This window comes from Ctenocephalides felis, unplaced genomic scaffold (genome assembly GCF_003426905.1).
Source record: "Ctenocephalides felis isolate EL2017-DRISC unplaced genomic scaffold, ASM342690v1 CF-g0.4_SCAFFOLD_00845, whole genome shotgun sequence".
In the NCBI taxonomy this organism is placed as follows: domain Eukaryota; kingdom Metazoa; phylum Arthropoda; class Insecta; order Siphonaptera; family Pulicidae; genus Ctenocephalides; species Ctenocephalides felis.
The window spans coordinates 39,770,717-39,797,765 of NW_020536999.1; the positions used below are offsets into that span (position 1 = coordinate 39,770,717).

Sequence of the window (27,049 nt, forward strand, 5' to 3'; positions counted from 1 at the left end):
ACGTCATACTCAATTATTTAGTTTGTTTAAATTTATAGATGATTTACCTTACCATTTTAATTATTCATTTAGGTGTAATTAGCAAAACAGTGGAAGAGCGATCATCTCCACTTCCACCTCGTTGTCATCAAGTATCAGTAATTCAGCGGACTCCAAATTTAATAAACTTGCAAGCAAGCAAGAAACAATTATCAGATAAACGAAAAGAAGATTCCGAGGTAAAATTGCCCACGTCACTCATGTTATTACAACCTGAACAAGAGCAGCCCATCGATTACCATATTCCAAAACGTCGTGGTGAAACAGAAAACGAAGAAGAAGAGAAAAAATTCAGAGACCAGCGTAGATGCTCTTCCCACAAAATTGCAAATTTGGCCCCAAGACAAGCCGTGGCACCTAGAGGTAAGATGCCAGCTATAACAAGTTGTGCAGCAGGTCATGGTAGATCAAATGGTGGTCAAAATCAAAGCTCTGGCCAAAGTAATACACAAGGTGGAGGTGGTTCGATTAATTTCTCCAGTGGGGGTGGCGCAAGTGGAGGAGGAGCTATGGGCGGAAGTGCTGGTGGATCTGGAAATGGACGAGATGGCCGGTCTAATTATGGACCTAACAGTCCACCGACTGGTAGTTTGCCGCCATTTTACGAAACATTAAAAGGTGGTAACAACGGATCAATGAATTCTTATAACGCAAATGGTTTTGCTCAAAATGGTTATGGCCTGATGGGATCCATGGATTGTGATGGACACCCCGATTCCTCCGGAAGTGCAAACTCGAATAATTATGGAAACGATGGACAAAAGCAATACTCAATGCTTCAAAACGCTGCCTATGGAATAGCGTTGAAAGATGAGGTAGATTTAGACTATGAAAGTAAGCTTGATGCATTAAGCCTCAATTCTAATTTGATGCAAGGGTCTTATAATGGGTATGACGTAAACGATGCAATGATGGTGGATATGGCCACAGGAACCGTAGTGGATCCATTACAATTCACCGCAACCTTAACTTTCTCCAGTCCTGCTGAACATGCTTTATTAGATAGTCTGTCAGACGCCACGGACTTGAGCACATATTTGCAGCGTTTACCTAATGGAGATTCTTCTAACAATGACAATGATGATTTAATCACAGACGAACTAGTTTCGACACCTTCCATAACGCCTGATTCTGTTAGCATAACACCTGTTGAGTCTTCATTAGAACCTTATCCAGAACATTTACTATTAAATCGTAATTATGACCGAAACTTTTTGCATCAGCAATATCATAGTAAATTATATCATCATCAAGATAACCACAATAGTCCACCTCCACCTCCAAGCTACCATATGACAAGGGAACGTCAAGAGCTAGTTCTTCAACAGCAACTTATGCAACAACACGCTGCTGATACACAACAGCTACAGATACAGGTTCAGCTACAACAACAACAACAAAATAATAATGGTCATCATCATCAAGGACAAGTACTGTCACCTGGTCTATCATTTTCTGGAAGTGGTCTGGATCTGGACTCGCCTACTACGATGTCCCTACCTTCACCTGGCGGCAATAGCTCACTGGGAGATAACTGTTCACATCAGGAAACCAGCCTCAGCCCGGCCAGCGTGAGTACAACAACGTCCAGAAGAAATTCGGCGACAAGTGCACCGGCCGATAGCAAGCTGCACGTTTTGTCGCACCGGGTGAGATTCAAATTGATTTGTAAAACGGCTGAGTTCATTCGATAGCATTCGCGTTATTTGCTATTTCAACAAATTTAAAGATTTGAAATAAATATAGAAAAATTTCATATCAATTACATAAATAATTAAAATAAATTAATTACAGCCAAAATCAAATTGAACTTTACTATACGGTTTAGAATAATAATTAGAATATTTTTTTTTAAAATATTATTTTTGCAAATATAATTAAAAAAATTCAAACAAATCTGCATCAGTGCCTTGAGATTTTTTGTAAAATTGATTAAAATTTAAACAAATCGGTAATTAGTATTACTACAAAATAAATAAAACAAATTCTTATATAATTTCTTATAATTATAGCTGGGATTACCTGCTGAAGTGCAGTTAGAATTCGTAAACGGCGGTCATGGTATCAAGAACCCACTCGCCACAGAACAAGGTCCTGGTGGATCCAGGCACCATAGTCATCATGGACATGGGCACCGAGATGAAGATAAGAAGCCACAAGCAATACTCTCTGATGACGATCCAACTAAATTTGTATGCAGAGTCTGTGCAAAGACCTTCACTCTGCAAAGATTGCTAAATAGGCACATGAAGTGCCATTCTGATGTAAAAAGGTACTTGTGCACATTCTGCGGAAAAGGATTCAATGATACGTTCGATTTGAAAAGACACACAAGGACGCATACTGGTGTGAGACCTTACAAATGTAATCTATGTGAGAAATCCTTCACGCAGAGGTGTTCCTTGGAATCCCATTGCCTAAAAGTCCATGGAGTACAGCATCAATACGCATACAAGGAGAGGCGCACAAAGGTAAATAATAAATGCCCTAAACTTTCATTATATTAATTGGAATTGAATATAATTGAATATATATTGATAGTATTTGATACTTAGAAAACCCTTTCGCTGGGTTGCTTATCAATTTTATACTAATTTTGAAAGATTGGTGAAACAGACGAACAGTACAGATGAGATGAGATGAGAAGTACAGGCGATAAAATTTGTTCAGATCTTTGGCATAAAACGATAAATTGTTCAGCTAAAACAAACTTGCATAAAACTATAGTTCAATTACAAAATATGATAAGTATTCTGTATATATTATATTTAATGACCTCTCCCTATTTCAGATGTACGTCTGTGAAGAATGTGGTCACACGACGAGTGAGCCCGAAGTGCACTATTTACATTTAAAAGACAAACACCCATATTCACCTGCGCTACTTAAATTCTACGATAAACGTCATTTCAAATTCACAAATTCACAATTTGCAAACAATCTACTAGGTCAGTTTCCTATGCCAGTTCATAATTAAACTGAGTTATTGGACATTTATGAGCTATATACATACATATTTATATTTTGTTATATGAAAAATTATGTAGAAAATTAATTGCATGTGTAATAGAAACATTGTAAATTTAAATGTTACTATCTTGGATAAATTCTTTGGATAGATATCAAAAATATGTATATATGAAAATATTTAAAGAAAAAATGACACAAATCTATTGTGATATATAGAAACTGAATAAATAATTGACTATAGATTTTTTATTCTAGAATAGGGAACTAAGACTCTACTATGATGTCATCTTTAATTGTTTTGCCGCAAAGCTGAGCATCTTTAAGAGATGATTTCTGGATTATTATAAGATATATTAAAGTATTTATAGATAAACATAAACATTTGAGAAAGAGAACTTAGTTCCCTAAATTAGAATCATAGTGAAAAAAAATCTATAAACTGTTTCTAAAAAGTTGTCAGTTAAATGTTTGATAGTTTGATGATAATGCTCAAATTTTAGTTTAAAAATTTTAAGAAAATTATATAAGAACACATCTGACAAAACACATCTGAACTAGCCGCAATATAATATTAATTCTAAAAGATGTAAGGAAACTAACATCTAATGGCTTATTTTTAGAAAAAGCCAAGACTAAGTTTCATAAATGACGTTTATACAAATAAGACTGGATAATATACAAAGCATAGGGGGTTTTGTGCAATCTAGGTGTGTGGGTAGCAGTAATTTTGGGATATTATCACTATCGATTAATAATATAATTAGAAAAATTCGCTAAAATTATTACCTTGCTAAATTTTATTAAAGAATATACAATCAAAAGTTCAGATTGCTTATGAGTGTATTAGTATAAAAGGTAGTTAGAAAGATTTGTATGAATGAAAGCCTAATTGGAATGTAGTAATAAAGATTGAATGTTTGTCCAAAAACAGTATAGACTATTATTTAAATATAATTTAAACTGATTGGTTCGCCCAATTCTAAGAATAAAAAATTAAATATTTATGATTTTTGATATTTTATATAGTATTGTACGTTTTGTTTATGTATATAAGTAATAAATATTTAGTTTTACGTATTATAATAATGCTTGAATGTACCTTTCTATAGATTTATAGATCCTTAGTTTATAAGAAGAATATCATATATTGAATTAATAATTCTGTTTATGTTTTGTAACCTTTTTATAATGGGCAGAATATAATTAACTACAAGATGTACTTAAAAATACTAAATATCTTCCAATGTTTGACGATATATCGTAACTTTACATTTTCTATTTTGCAATTTCGATAAGGTATAATTTGAAACTGGACTCTTGAAATTGCTGAAAGCATCGACAGTATTCATATGAGCTAATTCATTAATTAAATTTATATCATATTAACTAGATTAAGGACTTATTTATTAATATCAATTAATCAATTATAATTTTTTATATATATAACCAAAAAATGATAAAAACTCGTTATTTTTAATAGAGAGAGCAAGAAAATTCTGCCCATTCTATTTATTATTTTTTGGATTGAAACTTCTCATTCCTGTGATTGTTAAAATATTTTTTAGCCAGTATCATATTTATATTTACTATGTTCAATGAAATATGAGCATGTTAATAAAAGAGGAAAAAATTTGAAAAGAGAAAGATTAATGAATTGTACTTCATTTTATATGTTTATTAAAATAAATTGATATTAAAAACTATTTAATATAATTAAGATGGTTTTATTTAGTAAGTAGTTATAATTCATTCATAGCAAAAAATTCTATTATTCTTATTTATTAACTTATATACTAGCGGCCATATATTTTTCTATCAGAGATCTAGCATTTTTGGTCTATAATTTGAAAAATTATTATCTTAAAAATCCTACAACTAGTTGATTAAAAATCGTTTGGAGAATTTAGGAACTTTGAATAATGACAGGATCTAATAAATTCAAATTTAGAATTTTTATAATATTAATTTCCTATTATATATAGTATTAGTGACTTTATTGTAGATTGGACTTATAAAAATTTTAATTGCATAAAAATTCTGGAATTGTGATATGTGTTCTAAAGACCGACAACTTTGTTGTCATTTTGAATGACATTAAACTTGAAATGCTTTCATTAAATCACGCTATAGAAACAAATTTAATTGATTAAAGAAACATGAACTATTAACTATTTGTAAAGTTTTTGACAATACATTGTACTATCACAACCTAAAATCTAAAAACGAATAATTTCTGGTATTCACTAACAAAGAGCATTGTCAATATTTTAAAACTATTCCCTATTACTTCTATTCTCTAATATCAAGGCAATGATTTTTTTTAAAAGTGTAACAAGTGTAAAATTGGAAATTGTTTAGACTGGAACAGCTGCTCTTACACGTCTAACAGAAGTATTTTCAACTTTGTTAAGTATTGAATTTTTACCTGACAATTGTCGATCATAGTTGTAAGTATTCAAAGAACTTCCAGATGTAATGAGTTTATAACTATCGCCTATTTTTTCACTTTCATAATTTTTGGATGTCATTTTCGTTATTTCATCTAACTGAAAATAAGACATATTATTTATGAATACAGTATTTATAGAAAAATAATAATAGTAGAGCACCACAATATTTTAATTAAAAATGAGATATAATTTTCAATTTACCTCATTATCAATTGCCTTGAATTGCCAGCACCAATTTGCACGGTATAAGAATGGTCTATGATCAAATCTATTATCATCAGGACTATAGCTTTCTGCATGATATGAAGGTGTCAAAACTGTCATCTTGTGCCTATTTATAGCATAACAACGAAAGAAATGTTTGACTTTCTCAGCAACCTGTTAATTCAATCAAAATCATTATTTCTGATAAAATTTGCTTCTTGATTTTAAATCAAATATATTGAATCATATCAAATAAGTTATTTTTCAATTAGATTATTTACTTCCGCAGGAGTATAATCTTTCTTCCAAGTTGACACTAGTTTGCAAAACATGCTATAAGGACCACATTGGGACTGCTTCCTAAGTTTTCCAAAAACACTAATTTCTGCATATGTCATTCCCATATCTTGCTCATCAGTTTGTGCTAATCGACCAGATTCATCCAATGGTTCCAACTCCGCAGTTGGAGGAGCGCTCAATATTTCACCAAGAATTGGCAATGTGAACCTAAATATTAAAAAAAATAAACAATTTAAACTAAAAAAAGCTAAAAAATAGAATTAAAAATTTTGCTAACTTGTCTTTAGCATAGATCAGGAACGATTTGAGATCAGTCTTTGAAATTCCACCAATTGGATTAACATCAGCACTAGAGCAATCATATTTAGTCATATATCCTCTGAGTGCTTCATCTACATTTGCAGAACCCAAAACTAATAAACCACCAGGCCTATTTCGCACCCATAACATCAGTTGTGCAAAGAGATAAGCTAAAACCATTCGCAACCTAGCCTACATAAAAGAAAAGATAGGATAAACTTATATATCAATCATAACTTTACTCTGAAATCGTATCATCACTTGAATATTCTGTAGAGCTAAATTTTGCCTCGGGCAACCACCTTTGGTCTTAAACTTAGGTACAAGACCAGTAACAGATGTAAAAATTCCTAATACCGCACTGACTGCAACATCGATCGAGATAGCAAAATGATAACTAAAAAAAAATCAAACAATATGTTATAAATTCTCTTGTAATATATATATATATAACATATATATATATATATATATATATATATATATATATATATATATGAGTAAGTTCTTGTGGGCCAATACATCAAAGAATAAAAAGCAAAGATTTATAAATTAATCTTTAATTCCAAACGTTTCGACATTCAATTTAATGTCATTATCAGTGGATCTAAAAACAGTATAAAAATTAGTATAACTAGGTAATTATAATATATGTGGATTGGTACAGAAACTATAAATATAAAAGAAAAATTAACAGAACAGCAACACTTAACAACAAACAAAATATAAAAGATAGAAAAAGTAATAGAAACTAGATATTAAATAGATAAAAAAGAAACAAGAAATATATATATATATATATATATATATATATATACATATATATATACACATATGCATACATACATATTTAATATATACATACACATATACACAAATATATATATATATATATATATATATATATATATATATTTCTTGTTTCTTTTTTATCTATTTAATATCTAGTTTCTATTACTTCTATTACTTCTATTACTATATATATATATATATATATATATATATATATATATATATATATAAACAAAACAAAATATAAAAACATAAACAAAATATTTATGAAAATGGAGAATACATACAAAATAAAAGTAGACTTACATTAACGTTGGTAGGTTGCATCTAAAGATGTGTACACAACACTAGAAATTAGCAATAACATTTATACATCTAACTTGTCAACACCATGAATTTTTTATCATTTTTTGTATGAAGTAAAAAGAAAAATGATAGTTTTATTTGACAAAAATGTGAGTAAAGTTAAATAATTCCTGCCACGACTTGTGTACTTTGCACTATCCGAGGCATATCTGTTGCGCACATGTTAGAAAAGATTTTGAAGGGTCATTCAAAATTTGCTGTGCGTGGGTAGGTAAAGCTCGGGTTTCATGGTCGAAGTTCGAGTTGAACTGGTAATGTTAGACAAGGTTTGTATGGTCAGAATTAGTTTTGTTCAGAGGAGATAAATTTGGAAACATTATTTAGTATTACTTGGTAGTTATACTAATACCTCAAATACCTAAAATAAAGATTTTTAAGGGTCATTCAAAATTTGCTATGGGTGGGTAGGTAAAGATCGGGTTTCATGGCCGAAGTTGAACTGGTAATGTTAGGCAAGGTTTGTATGGTCAGAATTAGTTTTGTTCAGAGGAGATTACTTGGTAGTTATCGCAGAGTAAGGAGGTATCACATCTTTTGTTTATAGCGTGTTTACTTAATGCTATGAAATAAGATTCTGCAAAACGTCTTTGAATGGTATTGCCATAATTTTTTAACCATAAAGAAAATACTGCCGGTAGAGAATATGGGCATCATAAAAATTGAAGGAGTGTTTGAAATTTTTGATGTGGTCTGTTATCATAGTTTGGTTTAGGTTGGGGTTTTTCGAATGATTGTCGTGTTGTTTGAATCTATTTATCAAATTTTGTCCGGTTTCACATATGTACATAGAGGGGCAATCATTGCAATTTATTTGGTAGACAATATTGGACGTTCTATACTAGTGGGTGATTTTAGGTTTGTGTAGAGGGAATTAGGAGATAGATCTATGTTGCAAGTTAATCTGATGTCTACCTTATGAAAAAGTTTTTTCCACACTGGGAAGAGTTCTTTTATATATGGTAGACAAATGTTGCCGATATAATTATTGTCTTTGGAACTTTTAATAGAAGTGGAAGAACTGTTTTTATTGTTGAGAATTTCAAGTCTGTTGGTAGTTACGGAGTTGTCTTGTTTCTTTTTTTATCTATTTTTTAATATCTAGTTTCTATTACCTTTATCTTTTATATTTTGTTTTTTATACTGTTTTTAGACCCACTGATGATGACATTAAATTGAATGTCTAAACGTTTGGAATTAAAGATTAATTTATAAATCTTTGCTTTTTATTCTTTGATGTATCGCCCCACAAGAAGTTACTCATATTACAACATCAAAAATAACAACTAAATCACACACATATATATATATATATATATATATATATATATATATATGTGTGTGTGTGTGTGTAATTTCACCAACCTTCCTATTTGTGATGACAATACTGTTGCTCTATATTTAGTCTCATGACTAGAATTCTCACTGCCCATGTAACAGGTGACTAATATCCTATTGCACATCTCTTGTGGCGTTTTTGGTACATAATCAGACTCACCTAAAATTTTTCTCACATCTTGTAAGACTTTTGAATCTATCAAAAATTTAGAAAACAAAATCACAGTAATTAGTTATTAGTTCAACTTTTGAGTAAAAATGTAATGTCGTTGTATTTTATTACCTCCTTTACTGATTGAATCAACAACTAATCTGCACATAGAATAAACTATTATAGCAGAGCTGCTTGAGTCAACTCCGCCACTTAGAGGTAGAAAAAAGCCACCCTGACCTGATCTTCTTAAATAATCCCACAGCCAACAAGCAGGACCTAATTATATAATTAGGTAAGTTTAAGTAAATTTATGTTATTTCAGCATAAAGTTGATACTACACATTAATTTTTATTAATTTACCTAATGCAATTTCTTCTTCTGGACTGTGATACTGCCATTGAATGGGTTTATGGTTGTCAATTAGCACATCACGTTTAGAAGTTAAAGAAATATCAACTTTAATTCTAGGATATGCAGGAGCACTAGCTGCTCTATGAGAGCGAGATCTAAATGCATTTCGATATGACCTAATATCTTCTAAATCTATTGTCGCAGTTGTGACCTCCTGCAAAGTGTTTTAGTTAACATTATTAAATAACAACTAAATAAGTGAAATATTTAACTTACTACTTCTTGCAGAGCATATTGTTGACCACGATTTACAATTGCACCATTCACGGCAATATTTGAACAACCACTAAAATAAACTCTTTGCCCATCACAGCCCCTAAGATTACTAAATAAATATGCTCCTCCAGCTTTTAATGTGGCACTTTTGATAAGATCAACAATCGTATAAGCCTTTCTTAGAGACATGTAACTGCCTGAGCCATTAGAAAATATTTCAACCCCATCCAAAGACATAGGAATGTGATTACTGTAAATAATAAATATAATACAACTTTACAAATAGATACAATTTTCATCATAACATAAATTCAATATTACTAAACTTAATGTGTTGAAAACAGAAAAGAAGTTAAAGAAGTGTTCATAATACTTGAATAAAAGAAAACCACTTTTGGTTTATACCTTTCAGGATTCCAAAGTTCTTCACATATTTCAAAGCCAATACAAGTATCCTTAGTTGAAATAACACCATCTCCAAAAGGTACAACACTACTTTTAGTCCGTTCTGATATCATTCTTGGTAAAAAATATTCTTCTGTTTCACGTTTCTAAATATTTAGTAACATATAAATATGTAAATGAATATATAAGTGATAATAATAAGGAAATTTATAAAAATATACTTTTGTCCATGGTGAAAACCACCTTGATTCTCTGTAATTTCCATCTTCACATAAAGTCATCTTAGGTCGAATTAAAAGAATTTCTTTGTTGTAAAAAACTACCCGACAATTGTATGTGACATTTTTATGTTGTACTGGCATACCTAGAAGATATAATCTTTATAAATATATAAATGTAAGTAAATAAGTATCTGCATTGCTTATATCCATATCGTTTGCGTATAAAAAAAAATAATGATATATTATCAATAAAGATATATTCAGGTCATATTTGTTTAAATCGTCTAAATAGAATTAACACAAGACTATTGAAAAATATATGTAATGTATGTATGTTTTATATAATGTTACAACCATTACAACCATTTTCCTTATCTATGGTTACAACATAACTGAATCAATATAATCATTCATTTTCCTGTTTAAATGATACAAACCTAAGTCGATTAACATATCCTGAGCAAATGGTGAAAGCATGACTTCCAATAAAACTTCCCAGCTATGAAGCATTGTATCGCTTTCATGGAAATGGTCTTCACAACTGTAACCACTATAATTTTGCAAAATAAATAATCGTCAAACTCATAATTAGACTTTCCTTACAAGCAGGATCAGTTATACGCACCATACTTCTAATTCTGGTCCCGTTCTATATGTAGCACCCAATTCCCTAGCTTCTTGAATAGACTGCAGAATCCTTTCAAGGTTTCCTTGGAAATCCAAAGCCCATTGATTTAAAGTGCACACAGCGACTGTTATTTTGTGACCCATGATAGTAATTTAATTATTCTCTAAGAAAATATAAAACTTATTTTTATCTAGTTTGGCATAATTGTGTCTTAATTTGTGAAGAGGGTATTTTATCATTTAAAAGAAAATAACGATGTAATTAATTGAATGTTTATTATACACGTGAGTCCAAACGTCAGACTCGTCATTGTTTTGACATTTGACATAACCGAATGAACCTTACTTCAAAGTATAGAAGATAACAATAATGGCGGGTTATTCAAAACTTGATATATTGATTTAAGCAATCTGAGTTACAAGAATATATACTATGCTATAGTGTACTATAGTACTATACTATAAGTATGATAAATAATATATATTATATATATATATATATATATATATATATATTTAAATATTTTTGCAGCCTACTAGATGTTAATTATTTAGCAGTTGTAACAAATATAGTAATTAAATATATATATATATATATATATATATATATATATACATACACACACACACACATATATATATATATATACATACACACACATATATATATATATGTATATATATATATATATATATATATATGTATATATATATAAATATAAAAATATATATATGTATATATATATATATATATATATATATATATATATATATATTTATATTTATGTATATATATGTGTGCGTGTATATATATATATTTTTTTTAATTACTATATATGTTACAACTGCTGAAATAATTAACATCTAGTAACAGTAATGAACAATTATATAAATTTATTAAAAATGCACAAAATAAAGGATAGAATTTTCAATCAAATGATATTCGTAGTATGTTGATTTAATATAAAATAAAAGCAAATAATAATAATAATAATAAAATTAATAGGCAAAATAAATAAAATTTCTGAATAATGTATATTATTTATTTGTATATTTCCAATGTAAAAAACTTGTGCTGCAAACCATATGAAGTTCATTCAAATTACTAATAGTTTGAATGAATACTTATTGTTAGTATAGCTATTTTTTATATTTTTTTTAATAATTTTTTTTTATAATTATGATGCGATTTAATTGTATGTAATAAATTCTTCTATCTTCTATCTATATAAATATATCTAATAAACATAAAAGTTTTTTCATAGTACATTCAATATTTCCATACGTTTCAACATATCATCTTATATGTTATTTTGTTTTGTAAGTTATAAAAATAGTAAACTAATTAATTGCAATAGCAAATTTTTTAAGCATTCATAAAATTCTTTAAATATTCAATCAATAATTAATGACGTTCATTCAGTTGTGCTATTGTGAATGATACAAATAAGTGAGTTAAGATTACTCCAGTTTAAATTGCCACTAAAGATGAAATAAGATCATATGTGGAAACATATTAAAATGATAATACTAAAAAATATCTTCCAATTTGATGTACTTCCTTGCAGAATTTGTTTGTTATATACTTTAAATAAAATTTACTAAATTCGACACAATTAAGCTATAAGTTATTCAAGTGCATTTAATAATTAACTTTTCATAAATATACAATAATATCATTCAAGTATTTTTAGTTTTCGTGAACAATTTTGAACATAAATTTTAGATATATATATAACAAATGTTCACACTTAAAACACATGATAAATATATATTCTAACCATATTTTTATTCTTGTACCGATTGTAGCGATGATGACCGTTATGTTAGTTAAAAATTACGATGTTCTATTTATAACTTTGAAGAAAAGCTTTTTGCGCAAATTTATTTATATAATTATCATATTACATTGAAAAAACAAATAATTTTTTCCGAATTGATGAATAAATTGAATAATGTATATTAAAAACTCTTAAATCTCATATACAATAAATGAATATTAATATTAAAGTAAATTTAATATTAGATTTCCAATGCAGATGTATATTTAAAAATAATTTGTAACTTATAAAATAATTTACCAAGAGTGATTTTCCATGAAACACTACAAGGATGAGTACACTACAGGAATAATCGGTTTGTGTACTCCCAAACAATATCAGCCTACAATCTCCAAGGTATCATCATCTATTCTGTTGATTCTTGTGTATTTGTAAATCAATAAATATACTATGTACAACCCATAAATCTCAATTTCTGAGCTTCTTATTATTATAGTCAATGGTATGGTCGGCAATATTACTTCAGAAAAATAATGCAAAGATTATTATTGATATTGCACTTATAATTTCAATATTTGATACCTTGAGGTCAGGTTGACTGGTGCAAGGCGTCTTGGTCAAGTTCTCAATTGGGAAAGTGGTTTGAAACAAGAACCTAGCAACTGACAAAGTTCAAACGTATTTTTTTTTCTAAATATCATTGCCAATTAAAAGTTTGATATTATGTTTAACTACCAAAATCAGAATAATAGTGAGTAATGAAATTTTTAATTTGTTAACTTTCCGAAGGAGAAGTATATGTTTCCTCGAAAAATCCCATTTGCTAAACTTATGTTACCTCGACGTTTCAAGTCATTCAGAAGCGTTAATAATTTCTCTAAGCTAGCTCTTCGCTCTCCTACTACTATCTCTTGCAATTTTGTTCGTACCATCCATTTCTAAAAATGTTTTTGATGTATGAAATCAATATAAAAGAAGTAAAGATAATGGTTTTTATACATAAAAGGAAGCCCATTTTCATGAATATTTAAATAACTATTATTACCCTGGTAATAAATGGTATAAGAGTACAATGTTCGCTTATATTGCCAAGTATAGATTCCTATGTATACTTGCAAATAAATCATCGAACCAAAAACTTTGAGTTATAAATATAATGTAGAAAAATACTCATACAATTAAGATGTAATAAAACTAATATTATATTTTGAGTTTTCTAATTTAAACTATGTGCTTATTTAAATTATTATAATATTCATGTTTTTGTTGGTCTCTATAATTATAAAATTCAGACAAATCTGTTGTGCGGGAGGCTTTAATAAAGCTGCTATTAGGTTCAAAATGCACTTTCCGGCAATATATCGATGACATAGTATATTAAATTTATTTTATTTATTTATCAAAAAGTAGCTTCATTCTTAAAGCTCAAAATAGTCACACAAGAAATCCGTAATTGAAATAGTCCCACGAATAATTCATTGCAGGAAAAGGGTATTTCAATGGAAAAACGATATTACTGGAATTAATGTAGACAAAAAACCTAATACTAGGAAAAGTTAGTTAAATTAAAAATTATTTGAATATTTTTCGTATCTATTGGAATGACAAAATAAAGTAAATAAACTAGCTGTAAGTGGAATTCTGTCTTGAGGCAATTATGGCATCGTGCCTTAAGGCAAATTGCTGAAACTTCCCGCACCGTAACGAAATGTTCGAGGAATACTGAATGTTTTCAAATAGATTATTATAAATATTGTAACATTGTCTAATATTTATAAGAATTATATAAACCGAATTGCAGAGTTGAAATTATTTGTGAAGTATATTAGAACTATAGTCAGAATTAAAAATAAAATCTGAAATATTTTCGATATACAAAATACTAAAAAAAAAAAAAAAAAAAAAAAAAAAAATTGGAACAATTTTTTTTTCCAAAATCAATTATTTTGTTAAGACAAGCAGAAAGTTTTTTGAATCATTTAAATCGGACGCTTAGTTCTCTCAAAAACTGCCATTTTTTACATATTTAGCTCCGTATCTTCGAAATGGCTGGGCCTGCCTTTGCCAAAAACTAATAAACTCTTCTCCCAATCATTACTAATTGAATGTTTTTTAGATCATTCAAATCGGATACTCCGTTCGCTCAAAAATTCGATTTCTATTTTCTGCACTCTTTGCTCCGTATCTCCGAAACGGCTGGACCTACCTTTGCCAAAAACTAATCAGCTCTTTTCCCTATCAATAGGAATCGAATGTTTTTTGAACCATTCAAATCGGTTGATCCGTGCGCCCTAAAACGTGACTGGAAATTTGTATCCACACATACATACACACACACACACACACACATACACACACACACACACACACATCCATTTTTTCTGAGGTATGCCAAAACGTTCAGAAACCTTCAAAACGTCGAGAAATGTAAAAATTTTCAATTCCGATTTTCGGCCCATTACAATAACTTACCCTACGGGAAGTTAATAAATTAAAAGACTTTATAAAGCTTATAAGAAGAATTTGGTAAATTCTATCTTATAATATATTACTTATAATATATTTTCTCACCAAATATTTATCTAAAAATTTATGCTTGGTGAGATTGATCAGACTTTATCATGAAATATTGTATGACGATTGTCTATTTAATTTTTATTTGTTTTTTCAACTTTCAATTTTTTTTAATAGAAGCGAATGCTGTGCCAGATATTAAACATTCTTTAAAATAATTTTACTTTAGTCACTTATCATAAGAAAGCTTGATTAGAGCCTGAAATAATATATGTAATTTATTACTGCTTGCTTATTAAAAATAATTAAAATTAGGTAAGAGTTAAAAAATAAGTTTTGTTAACTTCCCGTAGGGTAAGTTATAGTAATCGCAAAAAAATCGAAAATAAAAATTTTTATATATCTTTACGTTTCAAAGGTTTCTGAATATTTTGGCATACTTTAAAAAAAATGGATGTATGTGTGTGCGTGTGTGTGTGCGGTTACAAATTTTTGTCGACGATTTCGGGAACACGGTTGAAGCGATTTGCATAATTCAAAAAACAATCGATTTGTTTTGATAAGGAGACGTGCTGATTAGTTTTTGGCGAAGGCCAAAAAATGCCAAAAACGGTAACTCAGTTTTTAAGAGAACGGAGCGTCCGATTTTAATAATTCAAAAAACATTTTATTTGTATTGACAAGGTGAGCAACTGATTAAATTTTTGAGAAGATAGGTCCAGCAGTTTCGGAGATCTAGTAAAAAAAGTAAAAAATTAATGTCATTTGGCGGTCAAAAATGATCATTAGACATATGCACATCAAATTATCAGATATTTTATGGAGATTTTAATCATGTGCATCAATTTTGTTTGCATTTCTATGGGTTCCGTAACGTCGTTTGTCCGGTAGACGGCGATGCGGCGCTTACGCGCTTCGATATTTCGTCTTTGTGCGATTGCTTTGAAAAATAGTTCAAAGTTTCCAAAATATTTCAAAATAAAAAAAACATTTTTTTGCCAAAAGTTTTTTTTCCAAAAATTCAATTTTTTTCAAAATTTAAAATTTCTCAAAAATTTAATTTTTTCAAAGTTTAAAGAAAAAATTTAATATTTTGTAAAAAAATTAATTTTTGGTACGGGAAGTTCCAGCAATTTGCCTTAAGGCCCGATGCCATGCGCCCCACTAGTTTTGACTAAAATAAGCTAAATAATGCTTGATTTCTTAGGCTGCTTTGTTCGATATATTTAGTACATATCACACATAAGTTTTCTAGAATTTATTTCGATTCATCAGTTGCATGTCGATTAATCGACAATAAGTCTTAGAGAGTTATGATAGGTTCAGCCGTAGCACATGCCAGCGCGAGAGAAAACTATGGTAAACCGCGGAAAAAGTTTTTACGATATTCCAGTTTAGTTCACGCTCATCGAGCGCGTGATAGCTAACGTAGAACTGTTAGATTTTTTTAAAATAGTAACCAAAATCAAAATGAACATATCGAGTTTTGCAATTAAAATAACTAAAAGTAATTTTTAAAATAACAATAGTTAAATATGTTTGCGAAAAATTGTGATCATCAGCGGTTTATACAGTTTTTCATATGGAAATTCATCAATAATCTTCAAAATCCAAGTTACCGAAAACTTTGTAGTATTGACATGGGCAGTTAAAAAAGTAGTAAATAATGATTTTCATTTTATCTAAACAATATTATTTATCAAAAAATTCGATAACTATCGTCAAGTTTTTAATTTAAAAATAAACGTAACATTTTTCATTATTTTTAACATTTTCCATTACTGACTATTTATGACAATTATTTATTATAATTTATTGAACTAGTGATTACAAAATATGATTCAACTAAGTCTAAATAACAGAATTACTTTATGCATAAAGCTTTAATTCATGAATCACCTTTCTAAATAATAAACATGTATAACAATTACCTATTGTAATATTTGAAACAATAAATATAGAAAAAGCTTTTATAATCATTTCATTCTTCACTTCGACGCGTTTCAAAACTAGCAATTCGATACAAGTAATTAATATCAAACTATCGGAATTTATGAATCAATTATTGTTTAAAATTAATTGTTTTGAAAATGGCGAACAAGTTTCAAATTCCTTAATAGAAATAGGTATATGTGATTAATTCATTCGTGTGCTGATGAACGTTGCATTTCAGTTTGAGTTTGCGGGACGCACTGTTAAAATCCGCAAGTAGTTGAGAACGAAGTAAATCATATTAATTAATAAAATGGTTTTGATGATATTATAATATTGATTGAGAAGAAAATATTCTTCAAGATCTACAGAGATGGCAGGCGGAGTGGATGTGGTCAAAAATAATGAAAATTCGACAACAGGTAAGATTTTTCGCTAGTACCGAAATAAGCAGCATATTTAAACTCATATATTGTAAGTGATTTATATTATAATTGTAGAAACAATAATCTAAAATTCAATATTTATATGATACTAAAATAAATATAATTAAAAGTTTCTCACATTCACGTGCATTCAATTCAAGCATTCATTGAGAAATTCTCTATTATTTAATGTAATGATTTATATAGATAAGCCTAAGGAAAATTTCTTCCAGAGTGTTAAATGACAAAAATGCCCATTTTTGGTAAAAAAATAAAAATATGATTCCAATTCCAATTAATTTTTATAAAGTGTGATGAGTATGGTATAATAGGTTAGGGGATATTTTGGTCTAAAATTTTTTAAAATTGATATAATTTTTTGTTATGTTTTTAGCGTATAATTATTCAAGAATATGTCTACAAGACAATTTTTCAACATTTGAATTATTTTCGGACATCAGAATTTCGGACAATCCTTCTCTATTTCCATCCTCGGCAAAACTTTAAACGCATTTTTCTCGAAACTATCTTTTACGATACAATACCAAGGTTCTCTTCTACTAAGACGATTTACTTGAAATTTTACAAGATCTTATTCATAGACATTTTTGCGAAGAAATATTTATTTAACTTGTCCGTAGTTCATACGACTGCGACATTATTCTAGATTGATGCAGGTATGAACATATTTTCTTTGGATTATTTGGAGGGTTAAAATTCTGAGTATGACAGGTGAAATTTTTTTGAGACTCTTCAATTCATCACCTTCTAGTATTAAAACTCTATGATTATTTAATTTTTATGTTCTCAAAACACTAACTATTAACTTGTAAAAAACTTATTGTTAAAATGTTATTTGCATTTTTTTAAAAAATCATCTTTTAAAAATCGCTAGAAGTCTCTGAACCAAAAACCTCATTAGAGTTTCACTAGACATTATATTGTTGATACAATTCATATAGTATTATTATTAGACAAATAACATATAGCATAATAATAATTCAATATAATAATAGTATAGCAAATAACATTATAACTTAGGTAATTAACACTCTAATATGAATAAAACTGTACTTACAAATTTATTAGATATGAATAAAATCCAGCTTTTCACATTGATGTTTCACTAATTTACATTCTCATCCAATTTCTATTAAAATATTAATTTGACAATCCAAACACTGCAAAGAGCAATATTCAACTGATGATTTGATTCATTTATGCACTCAGGAATTCCCCGATAAGCAAAACTTATAAACATATCGTAACAGTCAGCACTCCTTATCTGCAATGTGAAGAACCTATTTTAAAATATGATTGATTACGATATAGTCATAACGATTATATCAATTTTTTAACAAAAAATAAAAACTAGATAATTAATTTGTTAAAAAATTTGTTTAGAGGATAATTAATTATGTTTTAAAAATTCATTAACACAGTTTTTAAATATAAAACAAATAATTAAAATTTAAATTCATTCTATCTTAATTTGTTTTAAGAGCTAATTCTTGGCTCGTTAAAAGGCATTGGCTTTATAATTACAAGTTTTCAGGTTTTATACTCACCTCGGATAACCTGATATCAAGCAGCAATGATATCCATTTCCATTTCGAATTATAGATCAAAATATTTTTCCAATTGACATAGCCCCCTTTCTGCATAGCTGCATAAAATTATGTATCATCAGTATTATAATAGTAAATTAAAGATATATCAAATATAGATAATCAACGGTTTGGTTATAATAACCTACAGAACAGTTTAATTGTGATTGTTGTTTAAATAAGAAGAATAATTAAGATAAGTGTTCTAGAAATTTTCACTTCAGAAAATTTAATAATCAATATGCTAATTTATTTTTTTGATTTAGCTTAGTAGTCTGTATAATAGTTTTTGCAACTAATTTAAATTTAAAGTTTTTAATACTTTTTCAATAGTTTTATCCCTTCTGGACATCAATGAATATCAGAAATGACGAAATGTCTAAAAACATAAGAAACACAATATGATTAAATCACATAAGTTTCAGTAATACAATGATGTGGATTGTTAAAATTCCTTACTAGTAAAATACTGTTATTTCTATTCTTATGCAGAAAATTAATTATTAATTATCAAAAACAATCAATTATCTAACTGCAAATTCTATTCTCTTAAAATAATTATTATAATTATCATTTTCTTCATATATTTACAATTATTTACAAATTTTAAATAGCTTGCTAGCTTGAATAAAAAAAATTGATAAATGTTAAACAATTCAACATCACTTGTTTCACAAATTGAGATTATATTGATCAATATGAAGTGTTAGTGCCGTTCATTCTATTTCTCAATTTAGTTTCGCTTTCATGAAACCGATCATTAACATGCCAAAACTTCTATAACTGAAAAATTACTTTGATTGTTAGAACTATCGACTGGATTTTGATTAAATTCTCTGAAAAGCGATATTGGAAGACGGTTAATAAAAGTTTATTATATATCTAAATATATTTTCAGATAACATAGGGTTTAAAATAACTATTGCAACGCTAATTGAACGTAACTCTAAGTTGATGGGAAGATTTTTCCTTACAAATATATATATATATATATATATATATATATATATATCATATATTTGTAGAATATTGTATAACTAAATTAAGTGCAAAATTCATTATGTCTATAAGTTTTTTTTACTCATTTATCCAGAAAAACCTAAATATTTTAACATTTAATTTTATTTTCGAATAATTCATTAATTGAAACTTTTATAAAACAATTTAGATATTGTCTTTCATAGATAATACACGTACTAGATTAAACATGATTATTAAATTTATTATTTGACCGAGTTTCTACACAATAATTTTTCTTATAACTTTCCCTTTAAATCCGTCAGTAATTCTGAAAGCTCGTGCCTATAGCGATCTACTTTGATGCGCCTTCTTTTATATTATTTCGTTTTTGCTCGAAATCGATTTAATAACGTATTCTTGGTAATGTATTTTTTTACGAAGAATATTAAATTGAAAAAAACTCGCATAAGAAAGTTTCGCTATTATTGGATGTAAGGCAAGTTATATCTTAGGGAAAATATTTCTCAAAATAGAAAATACAGGTCACAATTATAGTTTGCCATAATAAGAAAAATTCTTATTTATTTATTCAATATGTAATTTTCGTAATTTATCTTCAAACTCCATTAAAGCAAAGATTTTCTAAAGCTATTTTGAATTATACAAACATTATAAAAAATAATCAATATTTAATAAAATTCCTAATAAAGTGTTTTGTTGAACATCACGTTCTAAGTTTTATTTCTACATTTAATCATGAAATTTCATTAATGTAGAGATTTTTATGACAAATTATTTTTATGATAATTCTTGAAACCATGTGTATAAAATGCATAAATAATTTTAATTCAATTTTGGAACTAATATTTTACACGAATTATCTAATATATCAATGAAACCAATCTCAAATTTATACGGTTTTGAATAAATATTAAACTAGTGGTGTGTATGAGATCGTGCATTGGAGCAAATTGCTGGAACTCCCCGTACCGTAACGAAATGTTCGAGGAATATTAAATGTTTTCAAATAGATATATGGTGCTCTACCTCTACCTATATATGGTGCTCTACCTTTACCTTTACTCTACCTCTACCTATATATGGTGCTCTACCTTTACTTTTACTCTATCTCTACCTATATATGGTGCTCTATCTTTACCTTTACTCTACCTCTACCTATATATGGTGCTCTACCTTTACCTTTACTCTATCTCTACCTATATATGGTGCTCTACCTTTACCTTTACTCTACCTCTACCTATATATGGTGCTCTACCTTTACCTTTACTCTACCTCTACCTATATATGGTGCTCTACCTTTACCTTTACTCTATCTCTACCTATATATGGTGCTCTACCTTTACCTTTACTCTATCTCTACCTATATATGGTGCTCTACCTTTACCTTTACTCTACCTCTACCTATATATGGTGCTCTACCTTTACTTTTACTCTACATCTACCTGTATATGGTGCTTTACCTTGCCGTCATTACGAATTGAATGTTTTTTGGATCATTCAAATACGATGCTCCGATCTCTCAAAAACTTGATTTGCTCCGTATCTCCAAAACGGCTGAACCTGCCTATGCCAAAAACTAATCAGCACATCTCCCTATCAATAGAAATTGAATGTTTTTTTAACCATTCAAATCGGTTGATCCGTGCGCCCGAAAGCGTGGACGAAAAATTGTGTCCATACATACACAAACACACACATCCAATTTTTCTGTGGTATGCCAAAATGTTCAGAAACCTTCAAAACGTGAAGAAATGTAAAAATTTTCAATTTCGATTTTTTGACGATTACAATAACTTACCCCACGGGCAAGGTAATTATGGCTATATTCTGGCTTCGTAATCGCGCCAAATTCCAACCCGCGAAACGGATAACCTAATTTCAAGCAGTAGAGATATTCACTTTTATTGCAAAACATAAAATGAAAATATATTTACAATGAAAAATAGCCCGGTTTTGCTGCAATGGAATAAAAATATATCATGGATGCTTAAAAAATACTAACAAATATTGTACCCAATAATATTGCCCATATTGAGTTGCTTTCTAAATAAAGCCACATAGTGAAGTGAAGCCTATAGAATTTTATGTTCTCATTTTTGCACAAGAAAGCAAAAACATATATTCAAAAGCAAAAATATATCTCTATTTATTATATCAAATCATATGTGAAATGGATTTTATTCGTGCTACAGGTGAGTCCCGATTGATTCTTGAAGGAGAGAATTTTTAACTTCATAATATCAATTATATCATGTCGTTCATGATCTCGGAATCGATCTAATTAACTTGGCGTGCTTAAATCGTTCAAAGGAAATTTATTTTTAGTGGTGCGTAGGAATATAATTCGCTATCGGATCGTTGAACCAGATTTGCCTCATGAAGCGTGCAGGCATGCATGTTGCTTCTTTCATATCAGGATGGAACAACCCCCTGTCCTGTATATATCGACTAAAAAGAAAAATAAACGCTAGATGAATAATATGTTATTTTATAAATAAATTAATGTAGTTGATTATTTTGGAAGAAGTATTTTGCGTTGGCCACACAAACTTACAGTAAACTACAGAAATAAATAAATGTGTTTTAGTTTTACATTTTGCATTTTCATTTTGTCAATTATATTTAATTCTTAATATTCAATTTTTGACTAATTCTGAAAGTATGTAATTTTGATAGTTTTTGTATACTCTACACGTTATTTAAATACATAACTAAAAATTAATTAATAAATATCAAACGACCATAATAAATATAATTCCATTCGAGTCGTAAAAAGCTTGTTATACATCATGCAATAACGTTTGGTTATTTTACTATAAAAATAAATAGCTAAAATTAAATAGTACTTAAATGTCTTTAAATTATATAAGGATTTTTTGTGCCTATTTTGTCATTTACAGCCATATCTCAAAAGCAATTACAAATTACTGTTAATTAGAAAGAAATATCTATTCTAGAGAATCATAATTACTTTTAATTATTAGAAATCATAATTACTCAGCAATGCATATAGACCGAAAATGATGCACTTAGTCTTATATAATGACTCAATTCATAAATGTCACGCCAAAACTCATTTATCGTTATATTGCTAATACAATTCTTGAAATTAGGTGTTTGTTATGCATACCTTAGAAAAAATGAATGTGTTTGTGTATGTGTGTGTGTGCGTGTGTGTATGTGTGTGCGGATACAAATTTTCGTCGACGATTTCGGGAACACCGATCAACCGATTTGAATAATTCAAAGGACATTCGATTTGTATTGATAAGGAGACGTTCTGATTAATTTTCGGCAAAGGCAGGTCTAGCCGTTCCGAAGATACGGGGCAAAACGTGCCAAAAATGGTAACTCAGTTTCTAAGAGAACGGCGCGTTCGATTACAAAGCAGTACGATTGCTTTGAAAAAAAGTTCAAAATTTCCAAAATATGTCGAAATAAAGAAAATATAGTTACTCAAAAATCAAATTTTTTCGAAGTAAATTTTTTTCAAAAATGTTAATCGTTTTTAAAAAAATAATAATTTTTGGTACGGGAAATTCCAGCAATTTGCCTTAAGGCACGATGCCATGCACCCCACTGGTTATTAGTAGTGTTATAATAGTTTAATAAAGGTTATATAGATCTGTCTTAAATTCAAACATATGTGCAAAATCTAGGTCTATAACCTATGCTGCACTCATACGTCAGAAGTAGTAGTTAATTTGCATTCTCACACACAAAGCATTAATAAATGTTATAAAATAAATTAAATAATACAATTGAAGGTTGTATACAAACTATAACTAGTGCAAAGTTGCTACAATTAACCATTTTCAATTAGAATTTCATCAAATTTTGTAGATCATCTAACTGTACTCCGTTACTTCCTAGATATAAACATAGGTAAATATTTGAAATGATTAGATTAAATAAATAAAATATTATGTGTAATATCAATAATATTTTTACTAACATTGCTTTAAGTTTTATGATAGCTTAATTTAAAATATGTTTATATTCGTTTAATAATTATATAGTTAGTTAATTAGTATTCAAAACACATATGTCAAAATATATCTCAAAGTTTAAAATACTTTTAACAGTGAAATGACTTATAAATTAATTATAAATTAATTTTTTTATTCTCATATCTAAATACCAATCAGAACCTTAAGTGCTATAAGCTGTTGAGCTGAAACTTCTCCTTACGGAGGGCGCTATTTTCACTTGGAAACATATTGCTATCTGTATTTCCAAGTGAAAATCGTTGTCACCGTCTGACAATGGGCTGCTCGAAGTAGGTATCGAACCCGGGATCCCTAAATCAAGTGCTGTCGGTCTTAAATCCTTACCTACGCGCCAGCCCAATATATTTTATTATATTAAATTTATTAATATTTCTATAGCCATGTTACGTAATTTTCCAATTTACGATTGCAAAGATATCACAAAACACATTCGCAAACATTTGGTGAACATATGTCGAAACGTTCACGCCGTCGTTAAATTTATTTATCCATGTCATAAAGTATATAGATTTATAAAAATAGCTGAATATAGAATGTCACGAGAACATTTATATTTTAGCAGTAAATCTTATTTTTATAATTTGTGACAATTTTCATGGAAGTTATAATTTCTGGAATTAAGATGTAACATTCAACATATAAATAAGCTGATCTATTCTTATATAAATTATTCAGAAGTAATACTTTCCAAACATTTCAGTTTTTAAATTTTACGATAGGTAAATACAAACTAATTTTTACGTATTTATTCAACTTCATTTAATTGAATCATAATTGTTAAGGTATTTCCGAAACTAGAATAGTGAAATGAAATTTTCAAAAATACCATCTTTAGTTTCATTTTTTATTCCTTCTTACAAAGCAGGCATACCTACTTTACCATATATTTTATTATTTTTAACCTTTTCCTTTACTTTACCCCTACCTATATAAGGTGCTTTACCTTTACCTTTACTCTATCTATATAGGGTGCTTTACCTATATATTGTGCTTTACCTTTACATTTACTTTACCTCTACCTATATATGGTGCTTTACCTATATATTGTGCCTTACCTTTACTTTTACTTTACCACTAACTAAATATAGTGCTTTACCTATACATTGTGCCTTACAATTACCTTTACTTTACCTCTACTTATATATGGCGTTTTACCTTTACCTTTACCTCTACCTATATATGGTGCTATGATGCCTATATATGGTGCTTTACCTTTACCTTTACTCTACCTATAAATGGCGCTTTACCTTTACCTTTATCCCTACCTATATATGGTGCTTTACCTATATATTGTGCCTACCCTTAATTTTACTTTACCTCTACCTATATATGGTGCTTTACCTACAATCTACATATTGTGCTTTACCTTTACCTTTACTCTACCTGTACATGGCGCCAGAAATGCACGAAAGTAAAACATAAAACCCAAAATAGCAATTTCAATTGGGTTTTCACAATGATAAAAAAGAAGACGAATTTTCTTATAGACATATGAAATACGTGAGCGCGGCTCATTAGATAAACTGTGCTAGAATTGCATTATAGATTGAACGATATCATTGATAGTTTATGTACACGTAAAACAACGATTTCTTATTGCAGTTTAAATTAGATATTTATTATAGATTCATAAGTCTATTTTATCAATACATCAATCGTTAACTGATAACTATTGATCAATCAAGAATCTTGTCACTGTGTGAACTTTTACTTGTGATTGTTTTTTTTTTAATTTTCACAAATCAATTTATTTAACATTGGTCTAATACTAAACCTTTATTTTATTTTACAATATAATTTATTAATATCAATAATTAATATTATTCATTAATATTAATACGGTTTTATTTGTTTATTTTAGTGGCTTCTAATTATTCAATCCTGCGGTCTTTTGATAATTTTTGATTATGTAGTTCTTAGATATATTATTTATTTATAATTGCATCCTATATCTAATAATTAACATGCTCTTTGATATATAAAACTCTAAAAAAATTTTTTTTTAAATATAATTTGTCAAGTGTAGAGCTATTAATATATTATCTTCTCATCAACAATATAGTCATTGCAACTATAGTATATAAACAAATTAAGATTGATTTTAAAACAACTAAATATTCTAAATGATTTTTGTATACATAGCAATTCAAAATATAGAATTATCTATTTTGCTCCCCATCAATATCGAATAAATCGTTACAGATATTCAAAATTATATTAATATATATTTTATTGTAAAAACAACCAAAATAGTTTATTATTAATTGTTTACATTCTAATTTTCTAATAATTATCACTGATTGTTGTTTGTGTTGTTTGTTTCTTTAAACTGATTTTTAAAATTCAAATGAAAAATTTAATTGATCCAATCAATTGTAAATTAATTTCTGTATATAAATTTGCTGAATATGTCATTATTATCTATAGCCTTTGTATTATCAAAGTATTAAAAAATTAATTTTAGATTTATTTTTAAAATCGATTTATTAATAATTATGTTTCTAGTCTCAAGTAACAATTGGAATTGAAATAAATATTGAAAATTGTGTTTCTTAAAACATGAAATAATATTAGAAATCATGTTCGATGTGATATATATATATATATATATATATATATATATATATATATATATTATATAATATATATAAATAAGATAAAATATAATATATTATGAAATCCAATACCGGTTGCTATGGACGCTACTTGAAAATAAACATCGGATATACTTATCAAAACCAGTTCGATAATTTAAAACTTCACAAAAGCTATACAAAACCAATAATCATGTAACTAATAAAAAAGTATATTAAATTGTTGTATAGTTCTAAAACCAATACAAATTATATTTTCTAACTTTTAACATATTAATATAAAATAAAAGTTAAAAAAATACAAGTTGCAGAAATGTGAAGTGCAATAAAGAGACAAATTTGGTTATAAGTAAAGTGTAGAAAAATTTGTGTAGTCTAGTTTTAGTATGTTTCCGTGCATAGACTTAATAACAT

At 28.1% G+C, this 27,049-nt stretch overlaps 2 protein-coding genes across 4 annotated transcripts in view; one reads left to right on the forward strand and one right to left on the reverse strand.

The window, feature by feature from the left end:
* Positions 1-3,042, forward strand: part of LOC113363163 (transcriptional regulator ovo) — a 31,158-nt gene extending 28,116 nt beyond the window's left edge. For 2 of the 3 annotated variants that reach the window (XM_026605642.1, XM_026605644.1), the window contains exons 3-5: positions 73-1,688; positions 2,052-2,510; positions 2,831-3,042. In XM_026605642.1, the coding sequence (XP_026461427.1) occupies positions 73-1,688; positions 2,052-2,510; positions 2,831-3,016 (2,261 nt within the window). In that variant the 3' untranslated portion in view covers positions 3,017-3,042. The remainder of the gene's footprint in view (positions 1-72; positions 1,689-2,051; positions 2,511-2,830) is intronic. The other variant, XM_026605643.1, reaches the window with a different exon arrangement.
* A 2,189-nt stretch (positions 3,043-5,231) lies between these two features.
* LOC113374044 (probable glutamine-dependent NAD(+) synthetase) lies at positions 5,232-18,624 on the reverse strand. Its single transcript, XM_026614300.1, has 14 exons — positions 18,522-18,624; positions 10,790-10,955; positions 10,602-10,714; positions 10,165-10,307; positions 9,944-10,089; positions 9,539-9,788; positions 9,272-9,476; positions 9,040-9,186; positions 8,784-8,952; positions 6,525-6,660; positions 6,241-6,455; positions 5,945-6,170; positions 5,661-5,837; positions 5,232-5,555 (listed from the first exon to the last, which is right to left on the reverse strand). Exons 2-14 carry the CDS (start codon positions 10,933-10,935, stop codon positions 5,364-5,366), a joined length of 2,265 nt encoding a protein of 754 aa, XP_026470085.1. The 5' UTR covers positions 10,936-10,955; positions 18,522-18,624; the 3' UTR covers positions 5,232-5,363.
* Between the last annotated feature and the right edge of the window lie 8,425 nt (positions 18,625-27,049).